The sequence below is a fragment of the Bos indicus x Bos taurus genome, chromosome 9, assembly GCF_003369695.1.
Source record: "Bos indicus x Bos taurus breed Angus x Brahman F1 hybrid chromosome 9, Bos_hybrid_MaternalHap_v2.0, whole genome shotgun sequence".
Classification (NCBI taxonomy): domain Eukaryota; kingdom Metazoa; phylum Chordata; class Mammalia; order Artiodactyla; family Bovidae; genus Bos; species Bos indicus x Bos taurus.
The window spans coordinates 74,564,025-74,580,935 of record NC_040084.1 but is presented as its reverse complement, the minus strand read 5'-3'; the positions used below and the strand labels follow the sequence as shown (position 1 = coordinate 74,580,935).

At 43.6% G+C, this 16,911-nt stretch overlaps 1 protein-coding gene across 4 annotated transcripts in view; it reads left to right on the top strand.

Moving 5' to 3' along the window:
* Nucleotides 1–5,198: 5,198 nt before the first annotated feature.
* Nucleotides 5,199–16,911, top strand: part of MAP7 (microtubule associated protein 7) — a 176,818-nt gene continuing 165,105 nt past the window's right edge. Inside the window, exon 1 of one of the 4 annotated variants that reach the window (XM_027551668.1) lies at nucleotides 5,199–5,384. In XM_027551668.1, the coding sequence (XP_027407469.1) occupies nucleotides 5,318–5,384 (67 nt within the window). In that variant the 5' untranslated portion in view covers nucleotides 5,199–5,317. The remainder of the gene's footprint in view (nucleotides 5,385–16,911) is intronic. The other 3 variants (XM_027551657.1, XM_027551664.1, XM_027551666.1) reach the window with 3 other exon arrangements.

Sequence of the window (16,911 nt, the reverse complement as noted above, 5' to 3'; positions counted from 1 at the left end):
TTCAAATAGCAACTTGATGTCCACATCATTCCTTGGGGCTACTGAGTGGTAAGAGAGAGAGGGCATGGAAAACAGAATAAAAGAAACTCAGTGGCTTTTTCTCAAGACCCCAAGTTACCTTGGATGACTACTGTGTATCTCAAGGGATCTGCAAATAGCACCCCACTGGGGAACACTGCATTTTCTGTCTCCTTAATTTTAGTTCTCATATTTGAGGTGAATATTTTTATATTAAGCTAGATATATATTATATTTTATGACTGCCCACATGAATAGGATGAAGTCTGAAGCTCCTAGATGGATGAATGACATAAACAACTTTCTTAAATACAGAGGAACTTGTTTATTATGCAATATAGAAATAACAGAGCTGATCTTGTATCATGATTTGATCCATATAGAACAGTCTTTAATAAAACAGGTAGTCATCTTTATTTTTATGTGAAAATCAGCATACAGTATATGTTTTACATATTGCATTAGAGTATGCAAAAGTTCTCACCAGTATGTTCCTATTTGATACTTGCAACAACACAGCTGCATTTTTTTCTTCCGTCCCAATCCTGGGAACAGTCCTGTGTCCTATGGAGAAATCTCGAAGGAGGTGAGGTATAAATGAAATCATAAATCATTTCACTCACACTTAAAGACAGGAGAACTTGTTTATCAAGCCACAGTTCATATCCCCACCTGTAATGGTTAAGTGCTTCTTTTAAAACCATATATATATATATATATATATATATATATATATACACACATACACACACATATCAAGCTACCTATCTGAGCCACCTCTTTAATGATGTAATCTCCTCTTGGGATCTCCCTCCTACCCTATGTAGTAGTAGTGCTCAGTAACTCAGCCCTGTCCAACTCTTTTGTGACCCCATAAACTGCAGGCCACAGGCGCCTCTGTCCATGGGATTATCCCAGAAAGAATAGAATACTGGAGTGGGTTACCATTTCCTACCCTGTGTCTATGGGCAAATGTTTCTCTATACCTATATATGGTTCATAATATATTCCTAGATTAGCATCCTTGAGGTTTTTTCAGAATTCTGGGCCTTAGTCACAAAAGAAGGCAATTCCATTATAGCTCAATTTCCATGAAAGTTTTGCACTGAAAGGCCTTTGGCATCGATCAAGGCCAGTGATTCTCAACCCAGCTTCATGTTAACATGATCTGGACACTTAAAAAAATATATATTGATACCACCATCTCAGAGAAACTGTTGTTACTGGTTTGGGGTAGGGCCCAGAGGTCTTTTTACAAAGCTCTACAGATAATTTAAGGCTTCCTTGGTGGCTCAGTGGTAAAGAATCTGCCTTCAGTGCAGGAGATGCAGGTTCAATTCCTGGGTTGGGAAGCCCCCCTGGAGAAGGAAATGGCAACCCGCTCCTGTATTCTTGCATGGTAAATCTCTTGGCTAGAGGAGCCTGGCGGGTTACAGTCATGGGGTTGCAAAAGAATCAGACATGACTTAGCAACTAAACAACAACAGATAAGTTAACAATAGAAACAACAGTACATGAAGTAAGCGCTATAGTTGCATTGAACTGCCAGAGAGGGTCAAGAGAGGCTTTACAGCAAAGTGAAGGTCCAGAGCTGAGCCTAGAAAAATTTTTGTAACAAAATAGATTCACATGGGTGCCAGGGGCAGACTCAAAAATAGATCCAATGTTTCTTTTAAACCACAGTTTGACCTCTTTCTCCTAGTTCTGTTATTGCATATTGTGTTTCTTTCATTCCCAAGCTATTACATGACACAGTTTGGCAAAGAGGAATTAACTGTGAACCCACTCGAAGGCCTACTGTGTGTGAGGTGCTGTAGCAGCAGGAGAGATTGACATGGAGCTCATCAGGTTCAGAATGCAGGCACGTGTGTCATTGAGGACATCTGCAGCCTGTCAACAAATCAAATAATTGATGGCTCCAGACTTTATGGACACCTACAGAGAAAGAGAAGACGAAGCCCCTGCCACCAAGTCATTCGTATCAGATTGAAGAGGCAGATGTGCAGTAACAAACTACATCTGGTCTATGTTAAAGGCTGGACAAGTTACAAGTACAGAAGACCGTGGAGAAGTTCAGAGGACCAGATTGCCAAGAGACCCAGGGCAGGTGGAATAAGTCTCACTGAGTTGGTGGACCTCAACCTGGGCCTTGGAAGAAAGGAAGTATTAAATTACTTAGGACTGGAGAAGTCATTCTGGCAAACAGCTCCAAGAACAAAGGCAGAAAGAGATTTTCAAGGTGTTCTAGAGAAAGTGAACAACTTGCATATTGCACTAAAGCACACACAAATTTTAACTCATTTTAACTCTTACTTGGCTGGAAATATGAATTACAGAGTTGAAAAGTGGAAATGGGATAGGAGAGCTCAGGATGTAATTGGGGGATGGTCAGGGAGGGAAGTGAAGTTAGTATTTAGTTATGTAGAAATGGGGAATCTAAGTTTTCTGAGCAAGGTGTGTGTGTGTGTTAGAAGATTAACTTGGTAAAGTTGTGTTGGGTAAATTAGAGGGAATGGAAATTGGACAGAGCAGTTCAGAAACTGTTTAAGATGTGAATGAGGGTCTAGTGGAAGCTACAGAGCGATACAAAGTGAGAGAGTGGAATTAAAACAATGAATTGACAAAATTTTGGAACCCTGATTTGGGCAGTGATGAAGATGTTGAACCTACATGAGTAGGAGAATTCAAAAATAGGCAAGTTTGGGGCGGGGGTGCTGGTCTGGGGACCTGTTGAATTAATGTCAGGGCATCCTGCTAGAATGTGCATGAAAAGAGAACATGCTAGAGTGTCCAGAGACCCTTGAGGATGTATTGGTGGAAGTCAGGACTGAAGTCAGGGTATAGATTCTCGATTTAGGAGTCATTTGGATGGAGATAACAGTAGATGAGGGCTGTCAGCAATAGAATGGAGATAGAAAGGTTATGGCCTAAGATTTGGGGAGGAGGCAGGTTTGGGGACAAGTTGAGAAGGAGGAAGAATTTAAGTCCACAGAACAGACAAAAGAACTGACCACAGAGGAGTGAGAAACATCAGGCCAGTGGGGTAAGCCAAGAGGAAAACAGTCAGGCTTGAGTGCTGCAGAAAGTCTAGGGGAATACAGATCAAAATAATGGAATTTGATTTTGTGACCAAGAAAGCTTTTATAGACAGGTAAGAAAGACCACAGCCAGTTAAACAAAGATAATAAGCTGATGGCGGCACAAAGTCCACATATTCATCCCCTTTGGTGAACAAAATATATGACGAGATTTGGCAGGGTGGGAAGTCAAAGGATGAAATTTTCAGAATCAGAGAGCCCTGAATGTATTTGTCGGGGCAGAGCCCCTTGAGTGGGGAGGCGTTTGGGGAGTAGGGATAACGGAGAGATGAGGTTTCAGAGGAGGCAGGAGGGGGAGTGAGTGGCCTGAGGACATCCAGCTCCTCCCCTGGAAAAGGGAGTCAGGATGATTCGGCAAGGTTTTGAGTTGGATATGGGCACTCAGGACAGATGGCTTCTGTGTTCTCAGTAAAGTACAACATGAAATACAATGTGGTGGGGTGACATTTAACAGATGTCACCCTTCCCGCAGTCACCCAATAGTCCACTCTGTTACAAACACTGCATGGGCTCTGGAATACAGAGTCTGTACAGGGCCTAAGTGCAGAATTTTGGTGTGTTTCTTGTTGCATTTATTTTTGTGTAACTTGTGACAAACTGAAACCTAAGTTACCAAAAGAATGGGAGAAGGAATGAGCACAGACAGAAATAAAAACCAAACACACATACAAAAACACACCAATAAGTCTTCACTTTGGGGAGGGGAGGAAGTCAAAGAACTCATTGGTTCACTTAAGTAAATAGTATAGCAGAAGATTGAAAACAAACGGCCTCCTTTTCCTAAGGAGGATTCTTGATTCTTTTTCTTTCAGAGAATTCAGAGTCTTTCTGATGTTCAAAGGAAAGTGTCTTAAACCCTGGTGACTTAATTTACTAAAAAATACCTTTGGTTGGACCCAAGCTGAGGTCTAAAACCACCACCTGAGGCTTAATTTTCATTGATTAGAAGAGCGCTAAGTGATCTGAATGTGATTTAGGAAGGTCAAGCTGCCAAATGATCAGTTTGCCTAGTCTGCTATAGAAATAGCACCGAGGGAAAATCCATAACTACAAACCGCAGCACGTGTCCCTTAATGAAAACCTCTACCTAATCAGCCAATGACCCAGTAAACCAAATAAAACCAGTCCATTCCTGGGCTCAGAGTGGCAGGATGTGCATGCAAGGATGGTGAGAGTTGTCACCCTACCAAGAAATCCAACACTGTTCTCAGACACGCTTGGGCTCCCCTAGATTCTGCTGAAGTCCTTAAGAGGATTTTAAACTGTTGGGAGCTTGTGACTTGTGTTCAGCCAACCAAGGCTGTGGGACTGCATCTCTGTGTAACCAGGTAGAACTGATCTCTGCTCCATTTTGTTCCTTTATGTTTCCATTTATACAGGCTACTTCCCCCCCCCCCTCAGCATTTGTTGCTTAACGTTTATTTGCGAGAAGAAATTGATGTCTCTGCAGCTAATAATCTGTTTCTTAAAAAAGAAAGAAATTGTTGCCTACTGCTTTTTCCCCTGGTCTTCCGGAGCCAGCCACGAGTCACAAGGTAAGCTGCTAATCGGAAGTCAAGAATAAGAAAAGCTACATCATTGGGCACAAAGTTGTGTGCCCTAGGGAACATCAGATACAGAAGCCTGGTGAAAAGACAGGTCGTCGGCAGTTATGTGCTAAAACGCAGATGAAGACTAGGCCGCTGAGTCGAATCCAGCCCGTGTAGTCCGGCTTTCCACGTGGCATGATAGTCTTCGGCGGCTGTCACCATGAACCCCAGCCCTGGCGAGTCTAACATTGATCAGGCTGCCTCGGAGCTCAGAGAGGGATAGAGCCTTCCGGATGCTCTCGCCTCATTTCGACGGATCCTCAGAGCGTCCCAGTTCCTAGCGCCACCAAGTGTCCCCGAACCCCCTGCAGACCTCGAGGAGCCGGGCAGCCGGGACCAGAAGCTCGCAGCCCAGGTTGCCTGACTCCGCCCACTGCTCTGGTTGCGGAAACCCAGCCGCGTCAGCCGGAGCGGCTGCCACGCCGTACCTGCCCACGAGGGGGCGCGCCGGGTGCAGGCCGCCGCGGGCTAGCGAGCGCTCGCTCCCTCCTTCCTCCGCCCTTCCCTGACGGCGCTCACCTGTCTGGGCCGCGGGCCGGGAGGCGGGGGGCCGGCGGGAGCCAAGCCGAGGAAGAGGGCGGAGCGGCTCTCCGGGCGCGTCATCGGAGCACCATGGCGGACCTGGGAGCGGGCGGCGACAGCCACACGGGCGGCGATGGCGTCGCGCAGAGCGAAACAGGTGACTGAGCTGCGGGGGCAGGTGGGGGTCGGGCGGGCGCGGGCGGGAGGGCGGCCAGCGGGGCTGCGGGGCTCGCGTGGGGCCGGCGCTCCCCTCCCCCGCCCGGCCGCGGCCCGGAACGGCCGGCTCGGAGCGCGCTGGCTCTCCGCCCTCCGCCGCCGCGCGTCGATCGCGCGGCCCCGGCGCCCAAGTTCGCTGGCGCCCGGCCGCAGCCAGGGCCGTCCCTCTCGCGCTCCAGCTCGACTTCCCCCAACAGGTGGAAGCGCGCCAGGGAGCGCGGGCTGGAGGAGGAAATAGGGAGACGCCGGTCCTCCTCTCCCACCTGCCAGTCAGGGTCTAATTCGGTTGAATGGGGAAATCCTGTTCCCCCAACCAAACCAGCAGCCGGAAAATCCTTGTCCAGGTGCGGCTCGCAGGATTATCCTTTTCTGCGCAAACCTTTTCTCTTTAACTGGCGCGCCGGGTGCCGGGGTCGCCCGACACGGCGGACGCAGCCCAGCGCTGCGGAGCGATTGTCCTGGGGTCCGCAGTTACGACGTTGGTCACGAGAAGACTGAGATCGGGGGGTTGGGAAGCAGGGGGCTGCTTTCGGGATGGTGGAGGCCTGCGGGTGCTGGTGGGGATCTCAGAGATTTGCTAACTTGAAAGGATCCTCAACAGTTCATGTTTTCAGTCAGTGCACCAACCATAGGTGGGAACATCGTCTCGGCCCCTCCGAAAGCGGTACAGAGGAACCCGCCTCCCTCCACTTCCAAGCCGCGGTTGGGGGCAGGAGCTCACATCCCTGAGAGCATTAAGTCTCCCCCGCCCCCCTCGATTCCCGCCCCTCGAGATCATTTCTTCTTGCAGATCCACCTCTCTTTTCTAGTCCCCTCTTCTATTCTTGGCCAGTAAACTGTTTCTGGTACCTTCCTACACTTGGGGGCGGTGAGGCAGATTCTTATTTTTAAAAAGCCGTGCCAATTGCAGGCTCCCCAATTAAGTTGAGTTTTCTGCTTACACATAATCGGAAACAATTGTCACCTAAATTTGAGACTCCCTCCGCCCTCAAAAGAGAGGTATTGACTTAGAAGGTGTGCTTCTATTAATGCGACAGGTCCGGGAAAGCTGTAACCGTATTTGCAAATGAATCTTTTCAGCTACGTAGAGTCGGGGCACCTAAAGTCTGAAGACTTAATACCTGAGATTAAGACAAGGAATCTTGAACTTGTTTACTTTGAAGTCACGCTACTTCCTGAAGGGTGGTTTATTTTGTCTTACTGTATTTGAAAGATTGGCAGGTCATTATTTTGGTTTGGGGTGGGGAAGGGGTGGCTAAGAGGACGTGCCTTTGTAAATGCTTTAGGGAACTTGATAAACTGGGTTCTGAGGGTTAGTGCAGCAGGAGGGCAGTATCCTCATTAAGAATATAAACGGTTTGGTGCCTAATCTGCACAAAGGAAAAAACAACAGCAACAACAACAAAAAAACTGCTTCTGAAGCAAAATTGTTCCAGTGAGTTAATACACACGTTTTATGCTAAAAATAATAAATAAGCATTTCCTAGAATTTGCACATGAACAAGATTTTCAGATGTTAGTGAATTACAAACTAGTTTTATTCAGTGCTCAGGCATGTTTACCAAGGAACTGGTCATGCTTCTAACAATTAACATACAAATCAACCATGTGGCTGTCAGTGAACTATTTTCTTTATGAAAAGGGCAATTTAACCATCTCCTTCATAGAAAACAATTCTTTCACATCTCTTCCTGGAAACTTCAGTTTCCAAAGGACAAGTTTTATATATAGTCTTTTGAATAACTGTAGTTTAGTTGATAAAGATGGAGAAGGAAATGGCAACCCACTCCAGTATTCTTGCCTGGAGAATCCCAGGGACAGGGGAGCCTGGTGGGCTGCTGTCTATGGGGTCGCACAGAGTCGGACACAACTGAAGTGACTTGGCAGCAGCAGCAGTTGATAAAGAATCTGCCTGCAATGCAGGAGACCAGGGTTTGATCCCTGGGCTGGGAAGATCCCCCCAGAGAAGGAAATGGCTACCCACTCCAATATTCTTGCCTGGAGAATCCCATGGACAGAGGAGCCTGACAGCCTACGGTTCATGGGATCACAAGTGTTGGACATGACTTAGTGACTAAACCACCATAGTTTAACTAAGCTTATTTCTGGCTCACATCTTTTTCCTATTTTTCTACCCCTGGATTATTGTTATGGCTTTTCATGGTCAGAATACCTTTGTGATTAGGTGCCAAAGAAAGAAGAAAGGTGAAAAAAATATATTTAAATCTGGGTGCCAGTTGTTTGAGGATTGTAACAACTTAGGAAGTTTTTCATATATTTAAAATATGTGACCTATACCTGAATATCAAACTTCAGTGTAGTACTTTTCTTCTTGTGGATGTATTTAATATTAACATACAAATGCTGCAAGTTTTTTTTTTTTTTTTAATAATTACAGGATTATATTGAGGTGGGTTTTGGGGGATGGGGTGGGAATTTCTGTCTTTTATTACCATCAAGAGGAGAACATTGCCACCTTAAAGGGCAACATTTGTTGAAGGATTCATTTTATTCCCTTTTAGATCAGGTTATTAGGTTATTGGGCTTCCCTGGTGGCTCCGATGGTGAGGAATCCACCTGCAATGCAGGAGACCTGGGTTTGATTCCTGGGTTGGGAAGATCCTCTGGAGGAGGGCATGGCAACCCACTCCAGAATTCTTGCCTGAAGAATTCCACGGACAGAGGAGCCTGGCAGGCTACAGTCCATCGGGTCGCAAAGATTTGGACGTGACTGAGTGACTTGAGCACGTACAGCACATTAGGTTATTAGGAGGTAGAGCCCATTCTTAAATGTCTTAGTTTTTCTGTCCCTGAAAAGACTGTGGTCCAACTTTAGGGCAATTTAGATTAGAATCTCAGGTGATTATAAAAGTAACACCTGTAATGTGTTCATTATTATGTGTGTGTGTGTGTGTGTGTGTGTGTGTGTGTGAGTGTGTATCAAAGATGGGTTGAAACTGGCAGTATACCATCTATAAAATGAGACTTTCTAAAGAATATTGAAAAGTAGAATATAAAAATCATATTTCTTTCAGCATTCAGAACTGTATTTCTGTCAGCATATATTTATTTTCTACTCAAAAGTAGTCAAGTCACATTCTTTATGATGAATTTTTTATTTTTTCTTTAAAACAAACCATTCTTTCCACTTGTGTTGCCATAACCAATCGTAGGCAAGAACTGAGCAAAATAATTGACTTGGAAACAAGTTTTCAGTTTCACCACTAGAGGATGTCAAGTCTATTCAGGTTATTTTGTGTAACAGATTGAAATTCACGAAATTGCCTCTGCCCAGGCTTTGTGTATTTAATTTTATACTAGTGCTCAAGAACTGTGAAAGTGAGTGTGCAGAGCTAATTTGTCAATTTAATAACTTCCTTAAAAAAAGCCTATTGAGTTAAAACCAAATCTAGAGCTGCTCTTGACTAATCCGTGAGAGCACACTTTCATACACTGGGGATAAGTTAATACCGATGACTTGTGAAATCTGTTGACACTCCTTTGGGGGAAATCACTTAGAACCTGGAATTGGGCTTTTTCTCTCTTTAGCAGGCAGCGCTGTGGAAAAACATTGACCTTTTGTGTGATCTTGTTCATGACTCTTCACTGTGTTTTTTCCGAATTATAAAGTGGTATTTAAGATCTTACATTTCAGGGTCTGCAAATAAAAATTGTTAGGTGGGGTTCAGATGGCATTAAACTCATCCATTTTGAAATTCACATCCTAGAGCTAGTAATGCCTCATTCAGGTGAATAGATAACTTTTCCCCTGTTATATTTTAGTTAATATAGTTATACATCTTGCTAAGCAGAAGGGAAGTATTATTAGACTAGGCCTTTAGGCTCAGGAGCCTGCATTTAATTGATGCGTTAGTTAGGCATGTGTGTGAATCACTAATTTACATTGGCATGTGCTGTAAAAAAGAATTCTAACATCTTCATCTCCTGGGGCATGAAAAATAATCATTTGAAAGGGTTTTTTTGGCTGTATTGAGTCTGCACTGTTGCATGTAGGCCACTGTCTAGCTGTGGTGCCACAGGCTTCTCACTGAGGTGGCTTCTCTTGTGGAGCACAGGCTCTAGGCTGCACGGGCTTCAGTAGTTGTGACTTGCGGACCCTAGAACATGCAGGCTTCAGTAGTCGTGGCACACAAGTTTAGTTGCTCCGTGGCATGTGGGATCTTCCCGGACCAGGGATCGAACTCACGTCCCCTGCATTGGCAGGTGGATTCTTATCCATTGAGCCACCAGGGAAGTCCCTGGGGCTATTTTTTTTTTTAACTCAAGTCTATTAATATGAATTGAAAATATTAAGGTTTAGAATAATTTAAGCAAGAAATATGTACCTTCTCAAAAACATAATAGTGACTGAAAGGTTGATAAAGACATGATCCTTAGATTACAAAAGAAAAACAAAACCCACAAGCAAATAATTACAGGGTTATGAGGAGTTCAGTGAAGAAAGAATTACTTCTAAGCTGTGGCCTTTCATCAGGGAGGATGTACTGGGTATAGTAATTAACTTAAACTTTTAAAATAGGTAAATGGCATATAAAGTTGAATGAAGGGAGGAGAGAAAAATAAAGGTGCAGATGAGGAAAAAAGCAAAATTTGGGTCCTATTGAGTCGTGTGAAGTTCAGCGTGAAAGAATCTAGAAGACGGATTAGGAATGAAGGCACGTTGAGGCCGTATTGTTGAGTGATCAAGCTCAGAGGTTAGTCCATGATTCTGCAGGCAATGAGAAACTGTTGATGACTCCTAAGGATAACATATCTTGATAAAGTGTGATAAATTAGATAATTCTCTATCTGTGGATCTTGAAAGCTTCATTAGCAAGGTCTGGCACAAGTGCTCAGCTGTGCATTTTGGAAGTCTACGGTCCCTTCATCAAGGAAAGCCATTCCCTTGATTGAATTTTGCTGCTTTGGGAAGGGTATCAGGGGCAAGGGGAGGAGGGAGTTTATGAGAACATACATGTAGTCAGTCAGATCAGCCAAATCTCTGGCGATCAGGAGGGGAATTGGTATTCTACCCACGTGATCCTCATTTTGAAGTAGTGTTGTAGAGTAGGGGAGGCACTTAAGAAGAACGCATGCGGTGATGTACAGACCAGCTTTGAAGTTCCTGAAGGAACCTCCTGGGTAGGCGCTGGGCTGGCACTATGGCATGGCAGTGAAAGTGGGAAGAGAATGATTTAATTCAAGATTCTATAGAGGCATGTGTCCAAGGATGCAGGTAAAACATTGACATTTAAGGTTATACTCCAAGTTTGAGTTGGGTTCATTTGTTTAAGGGCGGCAGGAATATAGTCATGAGGAGGACCAGGTTTTGGTGGGAGAACTAGACAAACCTCTGCTTTAAACACAGAGGTTTGAGCTGCAAGGGAGAGATGCAAGTAAAATGTTTAATGGACACCTAGAAGGGTGGGAATAAGGAGAAAATGAAGGTTGGGACTCTGGGCAGATTCATTCCATAAGGGGAATGGAATGGAGGCCTTGAAAATGAGGAGGGTTCTGCAAGGAAAACTGAAAGGTGGTGAGACGACACTTCAAGGACAGGAGGTGGAAAACCAGAAAGTAGGAGAAGCATAACTGAGCAGTGCTGAACCAGCCAAGGGAGAGGGATGAGCCGGTCAAGGATTCAGACACTGAAGAGAAAAGAGAGCACTTGGTGCTGTTACTGGGTAGTCACTGATCACCCCCAGAGTTGGGGCATTTCAGAGTGGGGGACGTAGCAGATTATGTGATTAATAGACTAGCAGTTGAAAAGTAAAGATAGCCAATTTAAAAGACTCTCCATAAAATACACTGGTGAAAAGAAAAAGTGTAAAATCCTTGAAATTTTTCTTATTAAAACTTTTGAATATGCACACAGCTTATTGTTTTGGGGGTTTGTGTGATTCATTGAGTTTTGTCGAATGTATAGTCATGTAACTACCTCTATCGTAATGATCCAGAAGAGTTCTCTCACCCCAGAAAATTCCCTCTTGTGGCTCCTCTGTGATCCAGCTGTCCTATCCTTAATGCCTGGCAACCACTGATCTGCTCACCATCCTAGTTTTGCCTCTTCCAGAATGTCATAAAAGTGGCATCCTACACATAGACTTCTGAGTCTGAATTTTTTTCACTTAACATAATGCATTTGAGATTCAACTGTGTTGGGGGTATCAGAAACATTGGATATTTCCAGGCTTTGGTGGTATAAATGTTGCTGCAAACACTTAGGTACAAGGTTTTCTTATTTATCTAAGGGAAATACCTGGGAGTGGAATTGCTGACTCACAGGTACCTACATGTTTATAAGAAACTGATGAACTTTTCTCCGTAGTGGCTGTGCAGTCTTGCATTCCTACAAGCAGTGTATATGAGTCTTACTTGCTCTGCATCCTTGTCAATACTTGTTACATTTAGTTTTGGTTTTTAGACATTGCACCAAGTTCTTTGAGTAAAGCAATGTACACCTCAAAGTAAATTGGTGCCCTTCGGGATACTGCATGATGTTCACTTGAACCAGGAAAACCCGTGGAGGTGCTCCCAGAGCCCAGGGTGTAATGAGGATTTATTTGGCTCAAATGTCATTGGCTTCTTTTTTTCCATAGTATTTATTTCTTGTGGAGTTTCCATGCTGAAGTTGATGATGAACAGGAGTGTTGTCATACAGCACATCCCATGCTAGTCCAAGTTCTCCTGCTTAGGGTCTGTCTTCCAATCCCTTGAAATATGGCTTTCCAGAATTTGGAACTTTTTTTCCTCTTTTTTTTTTTTTTCAGTAAGAAAGTTGGAAGTATTACTATAACTTGTTTCTTTGTTGGCAGAATTTATATTGGCCAACTCAGTATCAGTTCTCAGTTATGAAGTGTACTTGTAGAGCTTTGTCAAAAGTCTTGATAATGTCTTTGGACCTTTAATCACTGAGCATGGTCTATGGTTCTATAAGCTAAATGTTATGGTGTTCAGGCCTATTCTTTTCTAGAAAAACAAGTTTAAAAAATTTTTAATGATGTATAGTTGATTTACAGTGTTCTAATTTCTACTGTACAGCAAAGTGACTCAATTATACACATGTATACATTGTTTTTTATACTTCCCATTATGGTTTATCCCAGAATATTGAATGTCGTTCCCTGTGCCATATAGTAGACCTTGTCGTCTATCCATTCCATTCTATAGGTAATAGTTTGCATCTACTAACCCCAAACTCCCAGTTCATCCTCCCCACCCCCCGCCCCTTTGCAGCCACAAGTCTGTACTGTCTGTGAGTCTATTTCTATTTTGCAGATAGGTTCATTTGTGGCATATTGTAAACTCCACAACTGTTATTTGTCTCTTTTTGACTTACCTCACTTTGTGTGATCATCTCTAGTTGCTTCCATGTTGCTGCAGATGAATGTGGGTATGCAAAATGAAGCAGAAAGGAAGCTAAGTGAAATGCATTTGGTATCTATGAACTGGGCTTTGCAAGCGTATTTAGTAAAACTGTGATATTTCAGTTTAGAGTATTGAGATTTGGGATGTCTTACTTTCTACTGTGACTTTTTTAATGCTCTAAAAGTCTCCTTTTTAGAACTGGCTTTGTGGTACACAGAAATATCTTTTACTATGGCATAACTTTCCACGTGTACAACCTGTATCCCTGACACCATTGTTATAGTTTAGGAAAAGTTGAAATTCCAAGGTGCAATTCTAGAAGGAACCCCCTTTCTTTTAGTGTTCCTACAACCCAACACAAGGCCTGTTTGGGTGGACAGTAATGTGCATAGTAATCGGCTGTAGTGAAAACACCTGACTCCTTTTCAAGGTGTTAATCCAGGCAGGCCTCTGTTTCCCAGAAGCTCCTGACCTCTTTAGTGCGGCAGACATACCAAACAGGGCCTGGTTGCCTGCTTCCGTCATTGCTGCTGGGTTGGTTTATTTTCACAGTAGATGCTCTAAGGTAGTACACCCCACGGCCCTGCTGGGTTTATTTAAATATAGCTCAGTCCTTGCCACAAGGTCATGTTGTTGAACCAATTATTGAGGTCATGTGCTGGAACATCATTGGTTCAGATCATTGGTTCTCACTCACCTTGGGTAGTCTCAGTTGGCTATCACCTGGGGACCTTTTAAATACTCGGTACCCATGCTGCACCCTAGACAATTATCTGAGACTCTCTAGGGGTAGGAGGCAGGTGGCAGTATTTAAAGAAAAATTCCCCAGGTGGTTCCAGTGTGCAATCAAGATTCATAACTACTTTAGATCCATTTTTACTTAATGCTCTTCCAGTTGACCTTAGGTTTAATTTGGAGGTGTTGAGTGTGTCTTATGAAAACCACCTGGAAAATTGTAACAGCTACTGCCCTCCAACTATTGAGCTTACTCTCTTATTTTAGCCCATTTTCTTTCTAAGGAAAGAGAAGTAAATATGGGTACGAGTCCACTTGAATAGCCAAGTATATGTACACACATATTCTGGGACATATTTATGCACTTTATTATCTGAATATGTTCAGGTAGACACAATGTTAAGTAATTAGCTTTCTTTTTGTCTACTTTGCTCAGTTGCTACACTGCCTTCCTCCTCCTCCTCCTCAAAATAAAGTTCAGTTTCAGGTAGATAACTAAAGGGTTCTTTTTGTAGACAATTGTCCCAGAGATCTCCATGGTGACCCGTGAACTCTAATCACCAGGTGCCTGGCGGGAGACCAGCCCTTGTTTCTTCCGTCTGTAAATAACTGGCACCAGGATGACCTTAGCCTTGATGCTCTCCCCTTCCGTCTCATACCTGACCTGATGCCAGTGCCCTCTGGGCTGATCTTTCCTTCACCTCTTCTTTCTCCTCATTCCATGATATTTTACCAAAGGCTTGGTCTGGAAAGCTCTGCTCTTTTCATTTTGCAATTTTTCTCAATAGTATTATTCACATCTATGGCTTTGAACCTCACCTCACATGACTGTCTCTGATTTTGTTGTGTCAGAACCTCTAGAGATAGTTCTCAGTTGCAGTTGTGTGTGCTTGCAAGGCTCTGTGGTGCCATCCATTGTGATTGGAAGCCCTTTCCGAGAGGGCTTGCCTTTGGCAGAACTGCTGCTGCTAAGTCGCTTCAGTCGTGTCCGACTCTGTGCGACCCCATAGATGGCAGCCCACCAGGCTCCCCTGTCCCTGGGATTCTCCAGGCAAGAACACTGGAGTTGGTTGCCATTTCCTTCTCCAATGCATGAAAGTGAAAAGTAAAAGTGAAGTCGCTCAGCTGTGTCTGACTCTTTGTGACCTCATGGACTGCAGCCTACCAGGCTCCTCCGTCCATGGGATTTTCCAGGCAAGTGCACTGGAGTGGGTGCCTACTCCGTTGGCAGAACTGGTCTCCTCTTTTCTGCTCCTTGCAGCTGGTGCCTGCTAAACTGTAAAATACAAGGCCAAAACAGAAAGGACAGTAGGGGTGATGCAATGGCAATGATCCCTGTAGAAGAGGATCTTTTTTGTTGTTGTTTTTCTTCAAGATTATACTGAAACTGAGCACATGGAGAGACATATAGTCTTACTCTCAGAATTGACTGCCTAATTATTTAGGGACGATGCTAAACTATTACTTTGTGCTGGGGCTTCCCAGGTGGCTCAGTGGTAAAGAATCTGCCTGCCAATATATGAGAGACAGGTTCGATCCCTGGGTTGAGAAGATCCCCTGGAGAAGGAAATAACTACCCACTCCAGTATTCTTGCCTGGAAAATCTCATGGAGAAAGGAGCCTGGTGGTCTGCAGTCCATGGGATTGCAAAAGAATTGGACATGATTTAGTGACTAAACAACAACAAATTACTTTATGCTAGGACTCTGGGGTCTGGCTGCCTGGGTTGCAATCTCAGCTCTACTCCCCACCCCGATAAGCTGAGAGATATTGGATAAGTTATTTGATCATTCCTCTGTTTCTTCCTTTTTAAAACAGAGAAATTGGTAACAGCTTCATAGAGTGAGGATTAAATGAGTTAATGCACGTCAAACATGTAGATCAGTGTCTGACACAGCAAAGGCATGAAGTGTTATAATTACTGTGGTCATGACTATTAAGGATTAGTACTGCATCACTGTGACACTGTGGACCCTGGCATGCTCTCCCTTAAGCAAATTTTCTAATTGTGAAGTCTGCATAATAAGAGATTCAAATATAGTGCTGATTCAGGCTTGACAGCAGCTGTGATCACAGGGCCATTGGCTTGTCCCAGGTATGGGAAGCGTCATCAAAGCACATGGGTGCTCCTCACCTGTCACAGTGTCGCACACAACCTCCCAGCAGAAGACTATGACACACTGGCCTGTGAGACTCATGGACTGTGTTGTAATTGAGTCGGACAGCCATGCCAGCCCATCTTGGCTTATTTTTGTTTCCTTTGTATGGTATTCAAATGTGTTTTTATTAACATATTATAGTTCTAAATGTTCTTAAAGTGTGATTGCTATAGGATTATTGTACTTTACATGAAAGGTGGACTTCCATTCTTTTCAAACCACAAAGATGGACTTGCCTGGTTTGTATATCCTTAAGAAGTCACTGTCACTTCATTGAATGTCTTAGCTGGTAAAGAATCCACCTGCAATGCAGCAGACCCCAGTTTGATTCCTAGGTTGGGAAGATCCTTTGGAGAAGGGATAGCCTTACCCACTCCAGTATTCTTGGGCTTCCTTGGTAGCTCAGATGGTAAAGAATCCACCTACAATGTGGGAGACCTGGATTCAATCCCTGGGTTGGGAAGATCATCTAGAGAAGGGAACAACTACCCATTCTAGTATTCCAGCCTGGTGAAGTCCATGGACTGAATACTCCATTGGTTGTAAAGAGTCAGACACGACTAAGGGACTTTCGCTACGAGGAAAATAGAGGAAGCATATACAGCTTGCCTTCTGCTAACTTCCATTAGAAAGTTTGGGTTTCTTCAAAGTACAGACACGAAAGAGAAAATATCAGTAAGCTGTCTTATTTGTCAGTTTCCTATTGAATTTTATAAGAGACTTTCTTAAGTTACAGAGGCTCCATTTACAAGGCCAATTCTGGTTGTGTATGTGAGTGTGTGTCTTTGAGAAAGTGAGATATGCACACGTGCAGAGACATTTTCCCTAAGAAAACACTATCTCCTTCACCTTGCAATTTAGACTTTTATATCTTGAACTTAGTAAATCTTAAAATGTTACTTCCTTCAGGGGGTCCTGGGTTTAGATGACTTCAGATTGTGTTTATATATACAGTAGATACTGTGCTAATTGAACAAATATGCTTTTTGCCATCCTTTCTTAAAATTTGTATCATTCTTCAGTGAAAAAAATTAATATTGAAAATGACATTATTATATAATATGCTTAACACTAGAACAAACCCATTAATTTATCTTGCAACAGTGGCTTCCTACCGTCTACCATCTCTGTGAAGATGCTCTTGTTGGTATATAGCAAGATGCATCCACATGCCTTGTCCAGAGACTTTGTGTTAAGCCCCAGGCT